Raw genomic sequence first — 22619 nt, 5'->3', positions numbered from 1 at the left:
GAGGAGCTGGTATTTCCACACAGAGAAATATATCCCTGGGTAAATTGCAAACTATAAAATGCCTGATTAGTATGCTGCAAAGGAGGAAGGAGCAAGGCAATTAGCTGATGTTACAATGAGATTGTCCCTACCAGGGTTTTTATTCAAAATAAATAGTTTCAGGAAATAATTCTCTTAATTCAGTGCCAAACATGTGAGAGCCCTTGCTTTGTTTGTAGCACTTAATCAACACAATGTAATAATTGAGCTATTCTTTTATTTGATGGGGTTTGAAGGCCTACGTGTATGTAAATTAGGCGAGAAGTAATTCTCAAGAATGCAACGTGATTGGTATAATCGGTCCTGAGAAGGATCTTAAGTCTGAGTCTGCATTCATACATTATTATTATTATTTTCTACGTAAAAAAACACAGTGAAAATTATTTAAACGTTTGTCCAAATCGCACCTATTCCACATAAAGTCTGAACTACAACAGCCGTGAACGTAAAACATATTTCAGATTACCTTCAGTACTAATTATTCAAAACAAAATGTGTTTAGAAATAATCTTTTTAAGGTGAAAATGAGGGAGAAATTAAAAATATTGTAGAACATTTGTAGTGTTAATGTAAGGTAGAGAAAGAGGAATGAAGTTCAAGAGTCTTGAATGGCCAATGGGGATTGGGCACAACTGAGGGAGATACATCTTTCTGGAGCTGAGGATAGTTTTGTTTGATTGAAGGGTTTGATCCAGATGTTAGGTGTTCTGTACACTTGTCTCTTCCGTGGATCTATGTGAACATAAAGAAAACCTTTATTCCACTTCATTAACTCGACACCATCAACAAAAAGAACGTTGCTACTACTGTTTTTTATCATGTTTGTCACCACTCTTTCTTTTATCTTGGGGTAAAGCACTAAACCCCCTTACCAGCTTTTCCCACAAATAACTGTGCATATCACATCTTGCCTTTTCATAAACGAAGGGGTGTAGTTATGGCTTTCCTGGTACTTTTCTGGATATTAACAGTTTATTTGTTATGGGGTAGAGATTTCACTCAGTGCTATTTTTGCAGCTTGTGCTAGGTCACCAAAGGTATGCTTTTTCATCACAACTGTTACAAAGTGAGGAGCAGTGGTGACAGTCGGCTCTACCTGGTCAAGGACTCCTCGCTTCAGGCTGAGGATCGTATTGCACCCAGGAGTGAATTTCCAAGATGAGTTTTAGTTTTTAGTTTTTTTTTATTCTGATGCATAAGAAGTGAAAGCGAGGGACATAGGGCCAGATGTAGGAAACTTCAATTTTGCGACTTGCAAATTGCAAGACCGATAACTCGCAATTTGCAACTCGCAAAATTGGATGCAGAAAGGTGTCTCAGACACCTTCTGCGACTCGCTATGGGGTCGCACAGACCCACCTCATCAATATTCATAAGGTGGGTCGCAGTTTGCGACCCCATAGCGAGTCCCTGCACTCACAGGGATGGTGGCCTGCTGTAGTCAGCAGACCTCCATGTCTGTGACTGCTTTGTAAATAAAGCAGCTTATTTTTTTTCATTTTGCAGCCCGTTTTCCTTGAAGGAAAACGAGCTGCAAAATAAAAACTAAACCGAAACCATTTGTTTTTGTTTTTTTCAGAGTAGGCAGTGGTCCATAGGACCACTGCCTGCTCTGAAAAAATATTTTTTTCGGCATTCACAAAGGGGAAGGGATCCCATGGGGACCCCTTCCCTTTTGCGAATGAGTTACCACCAGTGTGACACTGGTGGTAACTGGGAGTTGGTTTGCGACCGCATTCGCGGTCACAAAGCAACTCTGAATGGCGATGCGGTTGCAAATAGGAAGGGAACACCCCTTCCTATTTGCGAGTCGCATCCCCAAATTGCGAGTCGCTACCGACTCGCAATTTGGGGATGAGCATCACGTTCGGCCTTTTGCATGCCGCAAACTGCGTTTTTCGCAGTTTGCAACATGCAAAAGGCTTCGTACATCTGGCCCATAGTTACTAATCAACTTATGGAAGAATTGGAGCTATGGGTAGCTATGAGGTCCTTAACCTTGTAGTAGAAGGCAGGTTGAGTCCTGCCGGTAACGTCCTGATTGCTAATCAGAACCATGAAAACAACTAATGCTATGAGTTTTGTCCACCAACGTGCACCAATACAGTTCTTGTGTCTTTTGTAGGACATTAATGCTGTTGCAATGTGTCTCTTTCTGTTCAGTGTGAGATGATTAATTTCATCGTGCAAGATCAACACTGAAAAGCGTACTGAATTATAATGCTATGGGTACCTCTAAGGCAGGATAAATGAAGGCAACCCTTATTCATGAACAAGTCTGCAACCCATGGGGAACCAGGAAGAGCTTTACATGGCACCAGTTAGAAATCAGTGGTTGCCCAGGTAAAACTTACATATGTACCTTGGTATAGCACAATGGGAAACTAAGGCAAACCTACACACATGCCCAGAGGCAATACAGGGCAAGGAATCAAGACAACATTAATACATGTGCCCAGATCAATTGCAGGACATACCAACCCAACCTTTCAATATGCTGAACTGCAAACCACAGTAGTTTAGAGGTACAGAATGCATTATAGAGTATAGGAATTATTTATCCAGCTCAGGACCATAAGGTCAGAGGTTTGCACGCTGATATCCTTAAAGGGACCATAGAGTGAAGGGTAAATAAAATAGATGTTAATACGCCTCCTGAACCATCAAATAAGCAAACATTCTAGAGTGCCTATTACCAGTGATTGTTAGCAATGCAGGACTAGGCAAAGAGAACTGTTCTTTTCCTACCCAGGATGTCCCCTTTAAGCTTTGCTTCCTTCATCCTTTCACAAAGAATCTCAGAAAACCATCACCTATGCGAGTGGGAGTTGTAATATTAACTAGGCCTTAACCGCACTACGTGCTTTTGCTGTCTGAAAGTCCAATATGTGAGGTTTTAGGGGGTTTTATATGGTGCACATTCTGTATTAGTATGGCTTTATAGTGTTGTATACTGCTATTTCTGCATCAGCAAACAATTTACAGACTTCATGATTTCTGTCCTTTTGTCCAGGTGTGAACGTTCATCAGATTAAGGTTAATGTAACACATTAGTTATAAAGGATGTATATATTTTTTGAGTTCTAAATGAGACTTTGTAAAGTGTCTGTCCAACATATCTAGAAAATAAGCTGTGACATGACTCGGGGTTTACCAAGGTACAAGTAAACACCGGGGGCGGCTCCTCCATAAGGGCAGAGGAGTGTCGCCATCCCCGCCCTCCCCGCCAGCAGCAAAACTTCTCCCCAAAAACTATAATAAACTTTGTTTATTATAGTTTTTGGGGAAAAGGGGCAGGGCCACGGGGTGATGAGCAATGAGGGGGAGTACTCAGCACTCCCCCTTACTGCGCATGCATGTTTGGCCAGCTGTCACAGTTACTGAGCTGGAGAGAGCCTCCACATGCTCCATGTCCACCTGGGCACTCCCAGCCAATCCTGACGCTGCTCTGAGCAGCGTCAGAATAGGCTGCAGGTCAGGCTGGGAGCCTGTGCAGGAGGCGACGGAAGAGCAGAGGACAGTCGTGTTGTGGGATTGGAGGTAAGTGTTTTAAGTGTTTTTAAAAAAAAATGTTTTAATGTTATGTATTGTATTGTATTGTAATAGTATTCATATAGAGCTTACTACCCCTGACGAGGCATGAAAGTGCTTTTCGGCGAGTAGCACGCTACTCCGGAACCCAAAAAGAATTAGTGGTGGATTAGTATAGGGAAATATGAGTACAGTTTTAGAATTAATATGAGTTAATTTGAGCTGCGGATATGAGAGTTTGTTAGTTAGATTAACTGGAGTAATGGAGGGGTGGAGGAGGGAAGAATCCATAAGTGTTAATTGGGAGTTTATGGTAGTAGGATTTAGGCTTGGGATGAGTAAAGGGGGGATGGAGGAGGGAAGAGTCTGTGGAAAGGGTTAGGGAGATCATAGTAGCAGGGTGAGATAAATGAGTGGCGTGTTCCCCCCCCATAACCCACCTGCACGCCGCCCTGCCCCCTCAGTGAGCCGCAACTGGTAAACACACAAACCAAGAAAATACACAATTTTAAGAGGACATGCTTCAAAGATGAACAAAAAAAGTTAAAAGGCAGTTGCGATGTTAGCCTCCCTGGAGGTTTAGAAAGTTTGTAGTAGGCAAGGAGCCCTGCTTGCTTCCTCCTCTGACTTTCTTTGGGATGCAAAACCACATTACAAAACGGTTTACATGCATTTTAGACATCTTTTTTCTTAATTTTGGCTAATTTAAAGATGTAGGCAACTTACTTAGAACTAGGCTTGGGCGGATTGAAAGGAGTTCAGCTTTGCCGAACTCTGCAGGGTTGAAGAAAACTCTGTGGAATTACAAAAAAGACAAAGTTCCGTGTCCCTTGGAGCACTCCTGAATGGGACCATCTCGGAAGCGCTAAGCAGGGTCAGGCCTGGTCAGTCAGACCCGACCCTGCTTATCGTTTCAAAGATGGGCACATTCAGGCGGGCCGTAGGCAGTGAAAGCTGCTGTTTCAGGATTCTTGTGCACTGGGCTGTGCCTGTGCAGTGCACATGGGGCAGGCCGGTGCACAAGAGGCCTGAAACTGCAGCTTTCTTTTGCTGCCTACGGCCTGGGCCTGAATTCAGGTCAGGGCCGTAGACAGCAAAAGCTGCCAAGCCTGTTGTGCACCGGCCTTCCCATTGTGCACTGCACACGGGGCAGGACGGTGCACAAGAGGCCTGAAACTGCCTACGGCCTGGGCCTGAATTCAGGCCAGGGCCTTAGGAAGTGAAAGCTGCAGTTTCAGTCCTTGTGTGTACAGCAGTGTGCACAAGCAACAACAACTAAAGGGACGAGGACTTACCTGGATCTTCCCGAGGGTCCTCCTCTCCTCATCGTCCGACAGCGATGAGTCTCAGCGTGCCTGCCACCCTCTAGTCTGCTTAGGTGCTAGCTGTAGACCAGTTATGGGCTGCAGCACACATCGAGTGAGCTCCGCTCTGCTGGCGGGCTAGCAGAGTTTTTTGGAAAACTCTGTTAACTCCGCCAGCGGAGCAGAGCTCCCCACACACTCCAACTTAGAACCTTATTGTGGTCGTTCTCCTCAATACATCCAGCTCTCTTCCATGTTAGATTTTTATGTGTGGTCTTGTGACAAAGAAGTATTCACGGCTATAAATTGTAGTCCTAAAGACAAGAAGTGGGGAAGTTTGTATGACTTCTCATCTTTGCACTTAATTATTCCATGAAATTAAACAACTTTTGCTCTGTTATACTTTAGAAAAATTATAAAAAACGTATTTTAGGAAGAAATATGTTTGTGAACATTTGTGTAAAACAACACTTTATGTGTATGATAGATGCTACGTGTACAGTAGCTCCAGATTACAGCCAGTCAGACAAACGGAGCTGCATTAAACACAAAATTATACATGATGCTTTTTGGATGCGTCCTCAAGTGCCTTCTGAAAGGATAAGCAAATGTTAAAATAGTCAGAGATTCCCAGGCTTTGGGTGATAATGCCCAGGGCTGGAACATCTGCACCCACTTTAGTGATTGTTAACACATGTGTTAGACCTTTATTCTAAGTGCACTGGTATCAAAGAGGGCGACTCTTTGTTAATCTGCACATCTGCATTGAATTACGCAGGTCAGGAGGGGTCAAACACTGATACAGAGTAGGCTATCATTTAGTTCACAATGTCTCGCCTTTGAGAGACTGGTTAAACAGATCTATGGCCTTGGTGAACATCAGAGCTGGGCTCTATGGCTCGATCAATATGTAAAATATTTAATTTGTATCAAAATATATATTGGTCCAAATCGTTTTGAGTTTAAAACATGACCAGTTTTCTAGCCTGGGCTCTGGTAATCAAATTAGACAGATGTTGTCCAAGTGGTAGGTAAACAATTATTTGCCTGGGTGAATGCAAACTTTAACTGAATCATTATGATACTTTGTAAAGGGGGAATCGGGAACTTGGCAAACTATATTTATAGGTGCAAAGTTGGATAATGTTGCACAATTAAGGGTCTTATTTCTTGTAGACAGTAAGGGGGCGACTAGGCCATCTGTCCTCGCGGCACTTCCTAAAGTTGTAGAATTCAGTCCCGCACTTCAAATGAATCAGAGCGTGGCACTGTCTTACTTTGAGAAAAATACTCAGAGACAGCTCAGTAAGTGAAAAAAAACTAAAGCGTAATTCCTTCTGGGATCATACCGCAATGCAAAGCATTCACTCTTTTAAAGGAAAACAGCCGAGATGTTATCACAAAGAATGTGACGTGATCTTTTTCGAGGCAGGGCCGTAACACAGGCCCCTCGACCGCAGTGGAACCCCCTTGCTTCAGGGGACCCCCGGAGCATCTCCGAGAAAACGAAATCTAGGGGTCTCTCTCCACACTGTGGAAGGGTGTGCCCATCACGCTTCTTTGCACCACTGCTTAACAGCGTCTCCTTCGAAATACCTGCATATACAATTTATAATAGTTATTTGTGGGCTACAAATCCTAGTGCCAAATCCTCTGCCAAACAGTCACTGGCGCTATTAGCGAGCCACGCACTTTGGCCTCGAGAGCCAAGTTCTTAATATAATTATTCAAGAGTGTCACCTCCTTGGACTGCTGCAGACCCTGCAAATGAAATCTGGCAGGATTATTTGTTGAAGAAAATATTGATTGTTTTCGAGTGTCAAGTGAATGTGCAGCCTTGCCAACACTGCTTTTGCTTTCTGCTTAGTGAGATAAACACAAAGGAGAGGCGATGGCAACAGGCAATTTATGTTCACTTTGCATAAAATGAAGCTTGGTCGCCATCCCATAACTGTACGCCCTAATTTAGGAAATTGTTAATATCCATTACAGTAATAGGAAAGCTCATCTACGGTAAGGGATGAGTTGCTCTGTCTTCTTGATGTAACTACTTTGAAAATACAAATGAGCGCTGACAAGGCCAATAGGTCTGATTTTAGTGAATGACACAATAGGGCAGTAGGCTATTGGCGCAAGAGACTAGACAGGGAGTTATCAGAAGCGGACAGAGAGGGCTATAGTTGTAAAGTTCTATGCAAACTCCAAAACACAGGTGAAAGAATATATCCAAACATCCAACAGCATAGGGTGAGAGGTCGGAGATGAAAGATGAATAATTCACTGGGCTGATCATGACGTGATTGAGAAAGTTTCCAGTCAACTGCTGAAAAACCCTGGTCAAAGACATCAAAGGTTGAAAGTGGCTGATCAAAGCCCACCCTATTCATGTTGTTAGCAATAGGTGTATTTTACAGTTGAACTGTCAATACCCAGACCTAAAGAGATGAATTATCAGTGTGTGGCAATCTTTGTTTTATCAACATTTGGGAAACGCTTGTGTGGCTAAGATGAGGTATGTTGCTATAAACAAAATCTCAAATAAGTTGCAAAAGAAATAATACATCAAAATACTTTTTTTGCAAAATCAGGCACATTCCCTTACACATACTTTGTAAAGGGTGTCCATCATAAGTCCATTCGGCTTGATTCCTGCCAGGTTTTCAGGACATCCACACAGTATTAATCTACATACAATTAATCAAAAATGAACCTATTAGCATAGTTCATGGATATCCTAAACATCTGTGATAGATTCGACCCTCTTGGATATTTGTTCAAGACTGTCATCTTAACATATGTATGCTTATTACTCTAAAATATGGTGTAATTGCCTGTTTGATGCCCATTAAATGAGAAATTGAATCACATGACGAAATATGAACGCAGAAACATTATATGCAACAAAATTTCAATGGATATCACCAGATATTTGGGCTTGGCGCTTCCCTCCTGACTCTCCCACAGTGCCTATAAGGAGTCAATGTGCATAAAGACATTATTCACCTAGAAGTGACTTACTTCTGTCTATTCGTCTGCCCTTACTTGCCTGTATTCTCCGACTATTCCGGAACTTACAAAGAATTGTTGTTTCTATAGTTTGATGTATTATAACAGAGTGCAGAAGGTTTTCTCCATGGATTACATCTCTGCCTGCTGAAGGATCTCTTTTTATTGACATAGCCTTCTTCATTTGTCTTGATCACCCTGGCATAATTCACTTTTGAGAGCTTTGTCATATCTTGTTACAACCTGGGAACTTCACTGTTGATTTGTGACTTCCTGGTACCTGAGAACTTTCCTTATTAAACATAAATAATATTGGTTGCTGCACATGCGTCACCACAATTTATTCCTGGTTGGTTTCTTTCCTACTTACACACATAAGCCTTCACGGTAATAATCTGGTAGTTCCCTCTAGCCTTTCTTTCATATGCTTAGATTGCATGTGTCTCACTTTCTCCTGCTTTTCAGGTGGTGGTTCGACTTGTTACTTGTTCCTGTTTGGTGGTATCTTTAGTTGCACAGTGAGCTGGTGGTCTCTTTATCACAGCCTTCACAGCTGCTATACCTAAAAAAGACCTGTGCAGAAGTATGACAAAACCAGTGAGGATAGTGCATGGAAGTACCATAGCTTGTGGCCCTGGGACATCAGTACAATGTGTAAGTATGCCCACCCTGGGTCTACCGGAAGCAGACAATAGATGCAGGCAAAATGCAGAGGAGTGTCCATCTTTGAGCCAGGCACAGAGATTCTATTTGTACAACAATACTTCTGTTTTGGTAACATCTCGATAGCAAGCATTTGCAATGCAATGGGTCTCGCATTTGCTCGAGTTAGAGCTATTATCGTGGTAAACTCCTAACTGGGCTTTTATTGCCACATAAATTGAAACTGAAAAGTAAAACAGTTTCACATAAGTGATCCGATGGCCGCCATGAGCCTAGCTATCTTTGTGGTACTTTGCATAGCTCGGTCCTCCTCTTATGCTCGTCCCTGCTTCACTGGTCTCGATGGGCTCCACTACAATGTCAGCACTGCCCTATCATGCCTGAAGTGACCCACTAACACGACGGCAGGTGGCACAGGCCCAGTCCTGATGTGCGTGCAGCACTGCACAAGAGTGTACATAAGTTGTATTGTTCATTGTCAATGTTTAACTAATACCCTTAAGTGATAGCATTTTCTATGCCAACTGTTTTTGCTTTTTGATTTTCTGTACATTGCTTGTTAGTATTTTCTGGTAGCGTCCGCCATGGTATTAATGGTCCATACTGTATAAATACTTCACTTCTGTGGCTGGTTCTATATAAAACAAGGATTAAGCGCCTTCAGTAAGCAGGAAATTAATTTACAGAGAGCTACACACTATGCTCTTTCGACACTATATGGGGGCACTGACTGCACTTTATGTGATTAAATTACCTGCGCCCCCACCTATAGCCAATGGAAACCCTGAAGCACCAGAAACCGTAAACCACAAGGAAATTGTCCACCTTAGCCTGTCTGTGCAAGGTGCCATGTCTGTGCAGAGCAAAGCGAAACTAAAGGAACCAAGCCAATCTACTTCACAGAAGGTGTGCCCCTAGATAAAAATAAGCACTGGCAAAGACTCTGGCACAACGGCTAACCTTTTGGTCCATATGGCCAGCGTATGCCACAAAAAGAAAATAAACGGATATCACTTCACCTAACCATAGCTAGCTCATGCTTGCAATAAAAATAAAAAAATTAGAAAAACAAGCGCAATCATGCTGTGTAAAATCTTGATTTCACCAAGAAGCGCTAGGATAAACAATAGAATTAAACTAGTAGTCAGGAAAAGCACTTAAATATTGACCAGCAAGATCGCTCTGTGTACAAAATAAAAATAAAAAGTAGTCCAGAAACCATAGGGAAGACATGGAGCCTCGTATGTTTTCAGTAGTTGGCCAGTGTGCTGAAGGAGGGATAAACACTGGAAAAGGCATGACGTATGCATGCCTTTCACAAATGAAATCAAAAGAATTTTAAAAGGCAAGGCCACGAACCAACAAAAGTGATGGGAGTGATATTGGCATGGTTAAAAGCCCACAGAGAGATTACAACAGGGGCCAGAGCGCTTACACGCTTGACCCTAAAAACGATATTCAGAGAACTTGGAGAATATTTTGCTACCAGTGCTAGTAGGAACTGGCCCCTAAAGTATTTAGAAATGTCACCCTTATATTTAAAGGTAGTGCCTAACACTAAGCAGCTAACCTTCATAGTGGGGGTACCCAAAACAGATGGAAAATTTTACAAAGCAACCACTGGTGTGTGGCCTATGATACCCTTTAAGAACAACATTTCAAGTTGACAAGAATATTAGCATAAATCCACTGTATTGAAGAAGTGTTAGATAGCAGATCCAACAGCTTCTTTCATGTGTAAATAGTAGGTCACAAGGAGGCTGAGATAGCTACTGCACAGAAATGCTAATACAACACACAGAATGCTAATGGGTCTGGGGGCACAATCCTAACAAACACCACTAGAGCTTTTCACTAATTATTGAATGTGGTTGTTTTTCAAATAAAAAATCTAATTTGTATTTTCAATTAATCCTCAAAGCTATTCCCAGCTAATCCGAAGGGGTTAAATTGTGCTCAGCTTTAACCTTGATGTAACGTTCCCCTTCCCCTTGTTCCTTAATTAACACTTTCTAGGTCAGTAATTTCTACAGATCCCAGGTGTTCCTCATCTACATGAGGATAACACATATATTTCTTTTAGAATGATCTGGAAAAGTGTGCCTGCGCATGCTTCAGAGTATGTAGACAAATGCAGCAAGTACTATTTTATAGAGAGTCTATAAAGTATGATTGATTAAACATACACAATATAGAAGTCTACTATATATATATATATATATATATATTTATATATATATATTACCTAGTGGCAGTTGCCACTGGGTAGTTATAGTTAGGACCTAGTTTTTGTTATGCTAATAACTTTGGCGCTGTTTGATGAATCTTAATGACATTTTCTCAAAAAATCCAATACTCACTTCAGAATCTGTCTGGAAAGACAGTCAGAGCAAACACTCAGGTGTTAGCAAGTGAGAGCTGTGAGAGCTGTCAAACAGCTCTAACTTGCTGGAAGCTGAGGTTTCCTCTGTTTCCCTGCCTAAACACATGCAGGCAGGGAAACAGAGGAAACTATTGTTGTCATAGAGAGGAAGCTGTATGTCTAGCAGCTCCCTCTCTGTGAAAGCAATGCTGGCTCCTGCAGGAGGGGAGTCGGCTGGGAACGCAGTGGATTTCAGCCTCCTCCTCGTGTTACCCAACCATTTTGAACAAGGTGACATGGACGGCCCCCAAGGGAATGGAGTCCTCGAGGCCCAGATTGGCCTGAGGGGGGAGGGCTGTGCGGCCCCTCTCCTCCCCAAAAAATAAAATGTTTCATCTGGGCCCTGGCGTTGGGGTCCCTGGGGCTGAGATCAGCACAGGGAGGGGGGCCACGAGGCCCCCATCCCCCACAAAAATAAATATATTAATGCCAGGCACCAGTGGATGGGGTCTTTGGGGCTGAAATTGGCCTGGGGAGGGGGGCTCTGTGACCCCTCTCCCCCCAATAAAAGTTTTAGAAGGCTGGGCCCGGGGGATGGGGGTCCATACGCCGAGATCAGCCTGGAGGAGGTGGGGCACACAGCCCCCCTCACCCCAAAAAATAATATATCAATTAATTGCAGGCCCCGGGGATGGGGTCCCTGGAAACAAAATCAGCCAGGAGAGGGGGATTGTGTGACCCCCTCCCCCAAAATCATTTAGAAGGCCGGTCCCCAGGGAATGGGGTCCCCAGGTCCGAAATCAGCCGAGGGAGGGGAGCCATGCGGACCTGCAGCCAACTCCCGATGTGCATGGCTAAAGGTTGCACTCATGACATCTTTGATAACATCATTGATAATATTATTGTAATATTTGCTGTAAAATTATTGAAGAAAAAACTCACAATGGCACGGGCACGAGATATAGTTACCTTGAGATATGAGTTATAGTTACTTGAGATAACTCTAACAGGTGAATTTCTATGGTTTGGTACATTTAAAATGTGAGCCTAAATATAACATCCTTGTAACCTTTGGATACAAGTGTATGTGTGTGTGTGTGTGTGTGTGTGTGTGTGTATATATATATATATATATATATATATATATATATATATATATATATATATATATATATATATATATATATTTAAACACCCACACACACATGCTGCTCTGCCCATTCATTGTTCTTTATGTCTCCGCACAGAAATCTTCCAGCACTGCTTAGCTCAACTTTTTTAGTACTTAGGCCACCTCACTGACTGATTATTGGTCCTTGCACACTGCTTACCCTGCATCCCTTTTGCTCAGCCTCTCAAATTCACTGTTCGACTATCCTCACTTTCCTGAGTGGTCACCATACCTCATTGTCAGTCCCTCAGATGTGTCTGTCTTCGATGGGCCATCCAGTTCATATCCCATTAGTCAATCTGTCACATCTTCTATAAAACCAAACGAATGACCTGTGTTTATTATCATTTTGATGTTGAAGGGGAAGGGTCATGGGGCATGGCGGGGACAAGGGGGAGTGCAATGTGCTCTCTCCAACCAGGCACTGTGTTGCCGGCCTGGAGAGAGCAGGCACAGGCTCCCAGTTGGCCTGGGAGGTCTCTGGCTGGGCGATCCGGCCAATCCTAATGCTGCTTTCATGCAGCGTTAGGATTGGCTGCAGGGCAGGCTGGGAGCCTGTGCCTGCCTGCAGTGACCAGGAAAGAGGACCGGCGCAGCAGCAGAGCAGGTACGTTTTTATTTTTATTTTCATAAAATTAAATGTTTTTGTACCCCCACCGCTGCGCGCTGCCAGCACCTTTGCCGCACAGCGAGCTGCAGCTGCCTTTAAGTTCACATTTCACAAGAAACCCAGCATTTCTTTGAGTGCATTACATTCTCCTGTTTACATTTTATTATGTGTCCCGCATACCAAATGAATGTAGATTGCCCCTTTAGTCATATAACATGCCACATCGCTCAAGACCCTACCATTTGCTCCAGTCGTAGCCCCCTGGACACAAACTGTTGGAGCTGGGCTCGGTGTAATACATGCAGAGACCTACAGCCGTGTATCTAGTATTAAGACAAGCCCTCCGTGATACGAACAACCTCAGTTAAAAACACATATTCTTAACACCCTCTTATACCAAATCATACAACAAAATGGCAGACATAATACTTAAGCCGACTATGTAGGGACGCCTGACTGTTCAATGAAATGCAACAATACAACGTGACACACAGTGGGGTTCGTGTAAGTTTTCAAATGGTATATGATATATTTTTAGCCCTGATGATACGATAGCTGGACTCATTTTCAGTTCCAAGAGCTATTGCAGATCAGACTTCAAGGACAGCGCACAGACTACCACTTCTTTGAATCTAGCGCGGCTCCCTGTGAGAGGTTATTTATTTAACTATAAAACAGTGGTATGCGAATTTGTCAGCAGTACAAACGATATTCCGCCACACATCATACAAATGTGGGCTATTATATTTCCCCAGCAACCATTCACCCACGGTAATTTACAAACAGAAATGAAAGCAGATCTAGCCAAGGATTAATCACCGGGAAGCATGCTGTTAATAGCCGCACAGAACGCGGGAGTATTAATAATAGCAGACAGTGATGTCCGTCCCTCTCTCTGCTGGACGTGCGTGCCAACGCAGAACTGAAGAGAGGAGATAGGGCGAGCTCACCCAGCGGTAGGGAAGCAAGGAGGGTAATGAAAGTTTTATCCATTGCTCAATAGTGTGGTAATCAGCAACACAGGATGCTGCTAGGGGAGACCTCAGCAGCAATTATATGTACAGCAATGTTAGCACAAATATTACGCAGCTCGCTTTTCCGGATGGCGTGAATGGCCAGACTTACTAACTGCAATTAGAAAGTAGACCTTTATACTGTATAACCAACGTATATATAAGTAAAGTTAGGTATAGACACTTACCTTTCGATATTTTGGTTTCGATCATTTTTCCTCGATATTTGCATGCCCCAATATTCTGGATATGATATTCAGGTTGCACACCCCAGAATGTGATTTGTGAACTGCTGCAATATCTGCTATGACAGCTGATGCGTGGTATGATAGCGTTGGAACAACACATAAGATCTCTCATGAAGTGATGGAGACATTACTTCATATTAAACCTCTCTGAATACGATGGCCCAAATGTACCTTGCTGAAGTCCTTGTAGTATGACGTTTGATTTGTTTCATAAAGAAGCACTAGGGATCGGATGGGACAACCACTGCATGCAGAAGTTCTCAGGATAGGCTGAGACATGAATGTGGTGAATATGTAAAGCTGATATCTGGACTCTAGCCACGGTCCCTGCTCTAACCGCATTCTGCTATTCCTTCCCTTTCCATTACCTTAATTTTACCGCAAATTGTTGTTTATTGTGCCAATAACTAGTTCAATCCTGGCTCAAAATCATCAACATGGACAGATTCAAGTCCAACGTTCACCTAAAGCCAAATTACTCAGATTCACATCTAGACACTAACTTCACCCTCAACGGACACATTGCCAAGAAAACCAAGATGGCCTGGTAAAAGTCCTCTCTGCTAAAGAAAGGTAAACTGCTCCTTCCAGAAAGTGGACTGAAGCTCTATTGTTCAAGCTTGCATACACTAGCATTTGGATGGTGGAAAAGTCCTGATCCATGGTGTCCCATGTGCCACGCTGCTTCATACCCTTGAGAGCATCGTATGTGCCACATCCAGCCTCATCGAATTCAAAAAGAAATATGAGCTCATCAGCCCCACCATAATGAGACTCTACTGGCTCCCCTTGTCAGCCCTCACCATCTTCAAAACCAGCAGTATAATTTACAAAGGCACTCGCCCACTTGGCTGATAAACTCACCTTCTCTGATGGCTCTGCTGGCACACCCCCAGCCAGGACACCATCAAACTGGAAACAATAAAGCATTAAAAAATCAAGGTAACAAGCATTTTCCACTAATGCACCCAGGGTCTGGAACAACATCCCCACATCCATCATGACCACCCACGACTGCTCCAGTTTAGGAAAATTTGAAGACATGCCTTCAAAAACAGAGTTTAAAAGTTAAGAAATCATCCAATTTTGAACTCAGAACACATCTACCTCTCCAATCATGTGTTGACTGTGCCTTTTCCTTTGACCTGATAAAGCACTACACTGCCTTTCAGCTAGTTTCCACTATACAGAAACCTTATACACACAATAAAACATTATGTAATGACACAGTCTATTATATTGTCCCCTTATCGTTCTCCAACCATCCTACCATCATACCTCCAAGTATTTCTTCTACCCTGCTATCCACCTTTGTATTTATTATTATGCTCATACACTTTATGACGAGGGCTACCATTAAATATGATTTAAGATCTACAAAGAACACCTTAATAAATCAATTATTAAATAATAATGATGCAATAACTCCACGTGGAGGTTCCCACAACATGATGGGCTAATTACTCAATATAAAAACTCCCAGTACATGAGAAATCAGCTATTTCAAGATTTTAACATTAAATTAACTTTTGTAAATGTTGCTCATTTAACAGTTTGCTTCTCAATAGTACTGTATATCCAACGCTTTTTATTTGAAGTTTTCTTCAGTGTGAACCAGATCGGATAGGGTAGCATGGTGCTTTTCATAAGTGTGTGACTTTTCATAAGATAAAGAATAAATAGTACAGGGTAATCAGTACAAAGCATAAAGAGATTACACAATAGGCCAGGAATATGTGGGATATACAGTGGTGAAAGTTTAAATGTGAGGAAGCTGATATCCACCGGTGTAACATATATCTTTAAATACTAGCCATATTCGGTCACATTCATCTATATTGTCTTAGCAAACATAGTGTGTCTACATTTGGTCTCCGTTTCGTGGACATAAGGGTAGAGGTCTGAAATCAGTCTCATTACCAGTGGAGAGTTTTCATTGACTGCTCTGTCATAGGTTCCTAATTGCAAGCCAGGAGTTCTTCTATCCATTTGGAAAGGATGATCAAAATATAGATCGATGAGACCTTTAATGAAGATACCATGGGAGTGGTTTATTCTAATAGCCAGGTCCGTGGAGGCACTACCCGACAATAGTGATTTAACACCTTTATGTTTTTTTTTAAAAGGGAGGTTTTCATGCTGGAGTCACCTGTTTGACTAGCTTTGGTAGATCTCCTAATGTAAGATTGTATAAACAATGCAGACCAGCTTAGCTAAGTCTCTTGCCTCAATGGGAAGCCATTATAAGATGGTTAGGATCAGGGTAACTTGAAATGATCACCTGGTACAGTTATTAGTTAGGCTGCAACACTGAAGACTGATGTCAGTGGGGCCAGGTGGATTTTGGGTATGCTGGCCAGTATGGAATTGCCTTGAGCCTTAAGGACATCTGTGATGGAATAACTCTTTTAAAGTTTTCTGTGGGCATAAGGTGCTTGTTTTCCTGGAGAAGTCTGATTTGATGGTGGGTCTCAGTACCTAGAGTGTTACTGAGGGCATGTATGTTCAGGTTTTTGTTCAGGGTAAAGCCCAGAGATTTTCTGTTTTCAACAAGTCATGGCTTGCAGTCAAGTATAATGATTGCATCAACCCTGACTAGCACAGTGATGTACAGTGAAAGTGAAGGGAGAACAGAAGACGTTTTGTATTTTGAGAGGGTGTAGAAACGTCCACCTCTAGTGATTTTGTAAAAGTGCCTCTGTACTCTTGAAAGAAGAGTTTCAGGTATAGCTGAGTGTCATCTGCGTAAAGATGATAAAAATGTTTCATTGAAAGCCAAATTGGACGCAATGGGCAGGTTATCAGGTAATGGCAGGAAAGATATTTTACTTTTGGGTTGTGCTCCCACCCCAAAAGTAAAATATGCACATTCCACACTGCGGCAAAGGAACTGAAAACTCAATGACAGAATATAGGCAGCTACTACATCTGCCTGCAACATGACGTTGGATTTGAGTGATGGTTTATCAATAGCAAACCAGAGAGTTCATCTGCCGCTGTGGTGAAAGGTCTCTGAGCGTGGAGCTTAATGTCATTTTTAATTCTTTCTTCCTTACCAACACACATCATTATCTTTAGCAAGTCTCTATAAACACCTGCCTACTGCATAAAGTCTAATTAATTTATCTGGAGCTTGTAAGTGTCTCTGCTTCTAATGTTAAAGTAAGATTATCAGTTTACCCAAAAAAGTAAGGAAAACAAAAACGCACTTCCCATCCAAATGTGACTTAAAAAGCTGCAAATTCCCAAGCCACAAGCTGAAGGAGTGCAGCTCAAGATAAGGCAATTTGTGCCAAATATGAGGCTTCAGGTCAAAAACACTTTGTGCGTGATTACGACCTTGGCAGAGGGGATTACTCTGTCCCAAATGTGACGAATATCCCATCCCCGAGTTACAAGTTCCATAGGATATAATGGAACTTGTAATATGGCGGGCGGTATATCTGTCACATTTGGGACTGAGTAATCCCCTCCACCAAGGTCCTAATCAGACCCTTTGTGCCCAAAGCCACTCCTAGCAACCTTTCAGTGCCTGTGAAAAGCGTAACTAACAACAACAATACACAAACAATGAAACCTAATGTAAGACGTGTCACAACCGCACATAGTTATCCTTTCTTTCTTTGCATCGGTCTCATGTCGTCAAGTTTTGATGATCACCAATTTTATCAATCACACGATCAATTACAGGTTCTTCCAGCCGATCTGCATGTCCCCACCCCATCTGCTGCATTGCTCAGTTTTACACCTTCTCATATTGTCTTGTGAGGAAGTGCTATTGGCGGTAATCACCTCATAACCCAGCTGCCCCTGCACGTGCCTTGTAGTCTTTCAAGTGTCTGCTGCATGTTTTTACATTGTATTGTCTTTGTTTTGAGGGCGGGTGTCAGTGAGCAGTGTTTTATAGCACGAAAGGGAGAGTGCATTGCATAAGCAGGTAAGGCTGCAATGGAGGAATTTGTCACTCTGCCCTTAACAAACATTCTTAAAGTCCAAACAAATGAAATAAAACTAATTTTAAATACGTTTAATGGTTAGTACACCAGTAGACAGTAACCGGAAAGCAGACCAGCCGAAGATGTATTCACATTTTGGGTTGGTCTTTATGTGAGTGTTTATTTCCCCTACTTGCTTCCATTCCTAAAGATTGAGCACGCACACACTTTGATCAGTTACCATGTGATAAACTGCTAAAACATAAAATATATCAGTAGTTTAGGTGGCCCGCTCCACCTTACCTGGTGTAGTAGGAGTCGACACCAAGCGCTTCCCGTACATTGGCGATGTACTGCTCCAGCGTGGTATTACCCGATGCTTGAAAGTTCATACTACTTGTTTCATGGAAGTCACCAGTATTTTCTACCATGGTATCCCCCAAAAAATGTTCATGAAACTTCAGAATTCCTGCAGGGAAACATCAATAATTCATTTTGGGACAGATAATTGTACACTTTTTTTCAATACTGCAAAAACTGTATCTACTAATGTCGCCGTCTCACTAGAACGTAACATTTAGTATTCACACCATCCAGGCGTCCATTCAGACATATGGATGTGTTCAAAAGTCAACATAAGGAATACATTGTCTTTCTGCATTTGACACTTCAGCTCACAACACTCTTTTCAATTCAATTACTTCCTTTGAAGCTTCTGGTACTGTACTTCGTTACTTCTTTTCCTTCTTATCTTTAGACTGTAATTCTGTTTTATTCACGGGTACCCTCTCTGATTCTCTCAACTACTGTGTGCCCCAGGCTTCTGAGAATAATCCACTTCTGTTTTATATCTACCCTATCCAAATCCCTTTGGTTATTACAGTACAAGCTCAGTTTTGGTCTTATGATACACACACCTCATTTCCTTCTTCATTTTTTGCCATTCGTTATCTCTTTGCTATGGATGGGTCTGTCTGCAGTGAAGATCCAGGGTGGCCACTAACATAAGAATGAACCCCTCTACAAATCAAATATTATTATGTCTGGTGATAGTGCTTCTCACGCTCTTGATTTTTTTAATATATATATATATATATATATATATATATATATATATATATATATATACACACACAAACACACACACACACACACAATACATTCTTCCAATGCTCCAAAACCAGAGGATTCTAAGCTGTTGTGATGTTTTGACCAGCAACGATCTAGCAATCCATTCTACTTCACACAGGTTATCTCTTTTTGAAGATGTCAGCCTTTATGATTAACAAGGATGGAATGTTCAATGAGCATATGCCTGTCCACAGAACACCTTTGTTCTTGCACCTTCTGTCTAACTGCAGCCTAATGAACTTCCAATGGATATCTCTGTGTGCAGGTATGCAGTGCAGGGCATGTTTCAGAGGTGTGGATGTGTTCACAGAGGCAATGTGTACTTATCTTGTGTAATTCTGTAAAACCAGTCTAAAAATGCACTTCTGTGGTGGTGGCTGGAACCAATCTAAAGAGGTCGGGGGAAGGGAATAGGGGCTAAAAGTGAAAAAAACACTTTCCTGCCTCTACCGGCAGCCTCGGTACTCCTTTCATCCCGGCATGGTCCACAAGCACAGGCTCCCCACCCAATCCAGATGATGTTCTCATGCAATACCAAGCATGAGAGCAGAGCCGGGATTGGTCTGAGCAGGCTGGTCTGATACTCGCACAGGCACATTTAGACTGTACCTTTTTGTCCACCCAGCTGTGCAACACAGCTGGGTTGGAGAAATGTAAGTGTGCATGTTGGTTTGGCTGTGCTAAAATGGCTTGCCAAACCAACATGCACACTCAAGTTCCCACCACTCCTCCTCCCTGCTGTGGCCAGCCCAACCCTGCATTCAATTGGCTCAGTCAGCCAAAAATAAAGTGATAATAAAAAAGTATTATCATTATATTTTTCTCTGACTGACTCTGAGCAGGGGGGCAACGCTCCTCCGCTATTACGGAGGAGCCACCCCTGTACTCCTCGTCAGAGTGTGGTCTTGTTTTGTTTTTTGCACCGGCACACAATAACATCTGTCCTCTCTGATTCCAAAAGACTGTGGATTAAACTTTCAGACAAACTAATTTTAGGAGTTTTTAGGTAAACAAGAATTTTCATTAGTAAAGTATTTAACGTATTCCTGTTAGATCCGACCAATTTCACCATACAGTGCTCCAATTCACAAAGATTGAAGCATATATTACACCACAATAGTCTTCCCAAATACAGCATTTATGGTTGTCCACCACTGATCCAGGGAGTAGGCTATGGCTTGATTTTACCTAAAGCATCACACTAAGTATTATTAAACGTATTCTTGTATATATAGTAAGATCATAACAAAACTTGGTACCGAGTATTGCCATGAGAACTCACACAAGCTCCTAGTTACGACAGCTGTGGGGGCCGGGATGGGGGCAGGCTGAGAAAGTCAGCAAGCATGTGCATTGCAAAGGATTATAAATTCTTAACACAACTTCATGATATAGAACACTTTATTCTCAGTCTCACTTGAATACTGTATGAAACCAATCATTATCAGATTTTGTGTTTTTTAAAGACATGACACTTGTTCACAGATGATTACTCGTTAAGGAAAATGCTTAACAAATGCCTTAAATTTCCTTGGATGAGCCGAAACATCAGTTTACATCACGTGAAACAAAACCTAATGAAAATAAAAACCCCAATTCAGTTGTTGTTTTCTACCTGATATTGAAGAAAGTGCATAGAATATTTATTTCGATGCAGCATGGCGAAACTAATTGCATGAAGAAATAAAATGGCGTTAAGTAATTCCGGAAGTCTGACAAGTATGGTTGCTAAGATCTACTTGGAGGAGGAGTGAAACAGAATGTGTGAATTGAACAAAGTGAGGATAGCAGCCACAGACTAATTGGCAGTCTAATAGGCACACCTGAGCATCTGAACTCAGGGTGACTGACCCAACAGAATGATGGAGAAGATATATGTTTAGCAAAAGGAACACCTGCGTGATACAATGTTATTGCTGATGGTAAGCATTCCCCTTATTACAGGTCACATGCATGATTGTTACTCGTGTAGTAAAGGTCCCACTAAAATGCTACTATAAAGAAGGCATCGTATTCAATGGCGCTATCCGAACAGGTGCACATCTTATCCAACAATGCCAACTGAAGGACGTTTTTCTTTGGTCTGATGTGTACTTTAAGGACGACAGAGGTGCGCTCCACAGCATCTATACCCATGGCAGTTAGTTTTCCAACCCCTAATGTTTCCCAATGAATGCTCAACCCTGGTTAGACCGTAATGACATAAAACTCTTGGCAGCCTAGAGTCCAGTTGGAAGCGCTGTGAAATCACTGGCAGCCTGGTCCCTAGGGTCGTAGGTTCAGGAAGTGGTAGAGCCCATTTCTTAAGAGCTGCACATTGGCCAGTATCTTGATTGTCATTGACACTATCCCGCCTATAAGCCAAAGTTCTTCAGGTACATGGGAGCCTGACAGTCTCTGAACTCATTCTACTATTCCCTCCGCAACACTGTCTCTACATGTTACAAATCTGAATTAGTTGGAGGTGGGAGAAAGGCCTTCCTGTGCATGCATGTAAGTGTATCAATTAGTGAAAGGGCACACTAAGACCTGTCTGTCCCTGTAGTCCTTCATGATTTAGCACTAGGACAGCAAATACAGTGTTACCAGTCCTGAAGCAGAACCAAAAGGCCAAATGCTCACTTGCCCCTGACAGCAGAACCATCACTTAGTCAGCTCTGTGCTCAGTGCAGATAGCTGTGCTATCTCGCACCTCACACAGACAGTACAAATACTCTCACTTGCTCCTAGCACTCAGTTACCACAGACAGCAGGGCTATCCCTCACTGCTGTCAAAGTACTTTCTTTCCGAGGGTAGAGAGCAGAGCTACTCTTCACTTGTCCCTGACAGGAGAACTGCTTCACATCTAATGCAGGCAATAGATGCTGCCCCATTGTTTACAGACCACAGCTCCATGCCTTGCTGCACTGACTCAGCCCTGGCGAGGTATATACCTTTCTGTGTCAGTATCTGTTGATAAGTCTACATCTCTTCTGTATGCCGATCCATCTGTATGCATCCATCAATATATGCCACCGGTGGGGCCCTACACTGCCAAAGTTCATATTGGCTAGATGGTGAGCCTTACATATCTACTTCCTACTCCCAGAGAACATCCTGCAGAAATAATTTATGACATAAATCTGACCCACTTGGGCTAAATTGGAAGCCTACAAGGTCAGCTTCTGACTTAAAACACACCAACAAAGAGAATGCTCTCCTGTTACAACCACACTTCACTTGGGAGAGTGAAGACTTTAATGCCTCCCCAGCTCTATCACAGAGACTGTCCATTCAGTAAACCTACAGTCTCAAGTTTGAATCTGCCCATAAGAACATGAAGTGCCAAATCGAAAATTGGTGATCACTATGCTAAAGTTTAGGAAATTCACTCCATCTTGAGAAGAAGGATCCAGTATAACAAGATAGAGACACAGGTACAGGAAAATGAGGGAACAGGGAAAACAAGGTGACATTCATTACAAGGACTACACTTAGGATACAAGTCCTACAGAGAGCTTCGCCAACTTCAGCTCACACTGACTGCAAATTTTACAGATGCACAGAACACCAACCCAGCAGTCTGACATTAGAATCAAGTTAAACATTCTAAGCAATACAATCAG

At 42.4% G+C, this 22619-nt stretch overlaps 1 protein-coding gene across 3 annotated transcripts in view; it reads right to left on the bottom strand.

The window, feature by feature from the left end:
* TTC28 (tetratricopeptide repeat domain 28) overlaps positions 1-22619 on the bottom strand; it is a 1605451-nt gene that overhangs the window by 243166 nt on the left and 1339666 nt on the right. For all 3 annotated transcript variants that reach the window (XM_069214676.1, XM_069214678.1, XM_069214677.1), the window contains one exon: positions 18186-18351. In XM_069214676.1, coding sequence (XP_069070777.1) covers positions 18186-18351 — 166 coding nt within the window. The remainder of the gene's footprint in view (positions 1-18185; positions 18352-22619) is intronic.

This window comes from Pleurodeles waltl, chromosome 11, assembly GCF_031143425.1.
Source record: "Pleurodeles waltl isolate 20211129_DDA chromosome 11, aPleWal1.hap1.20221129, whole genome shotgun sequence".
NCBI classification, from domain to species: domain Eukaryota; kingdom Metazoa; phylum Chordata; class Amphibia; order Caudata; family Salamandridae; genus Pleurodeles; species Pleurodeles waltl.
This window is presented reverse-complemented; position numbering and strand designations above follow the sequence as displayed.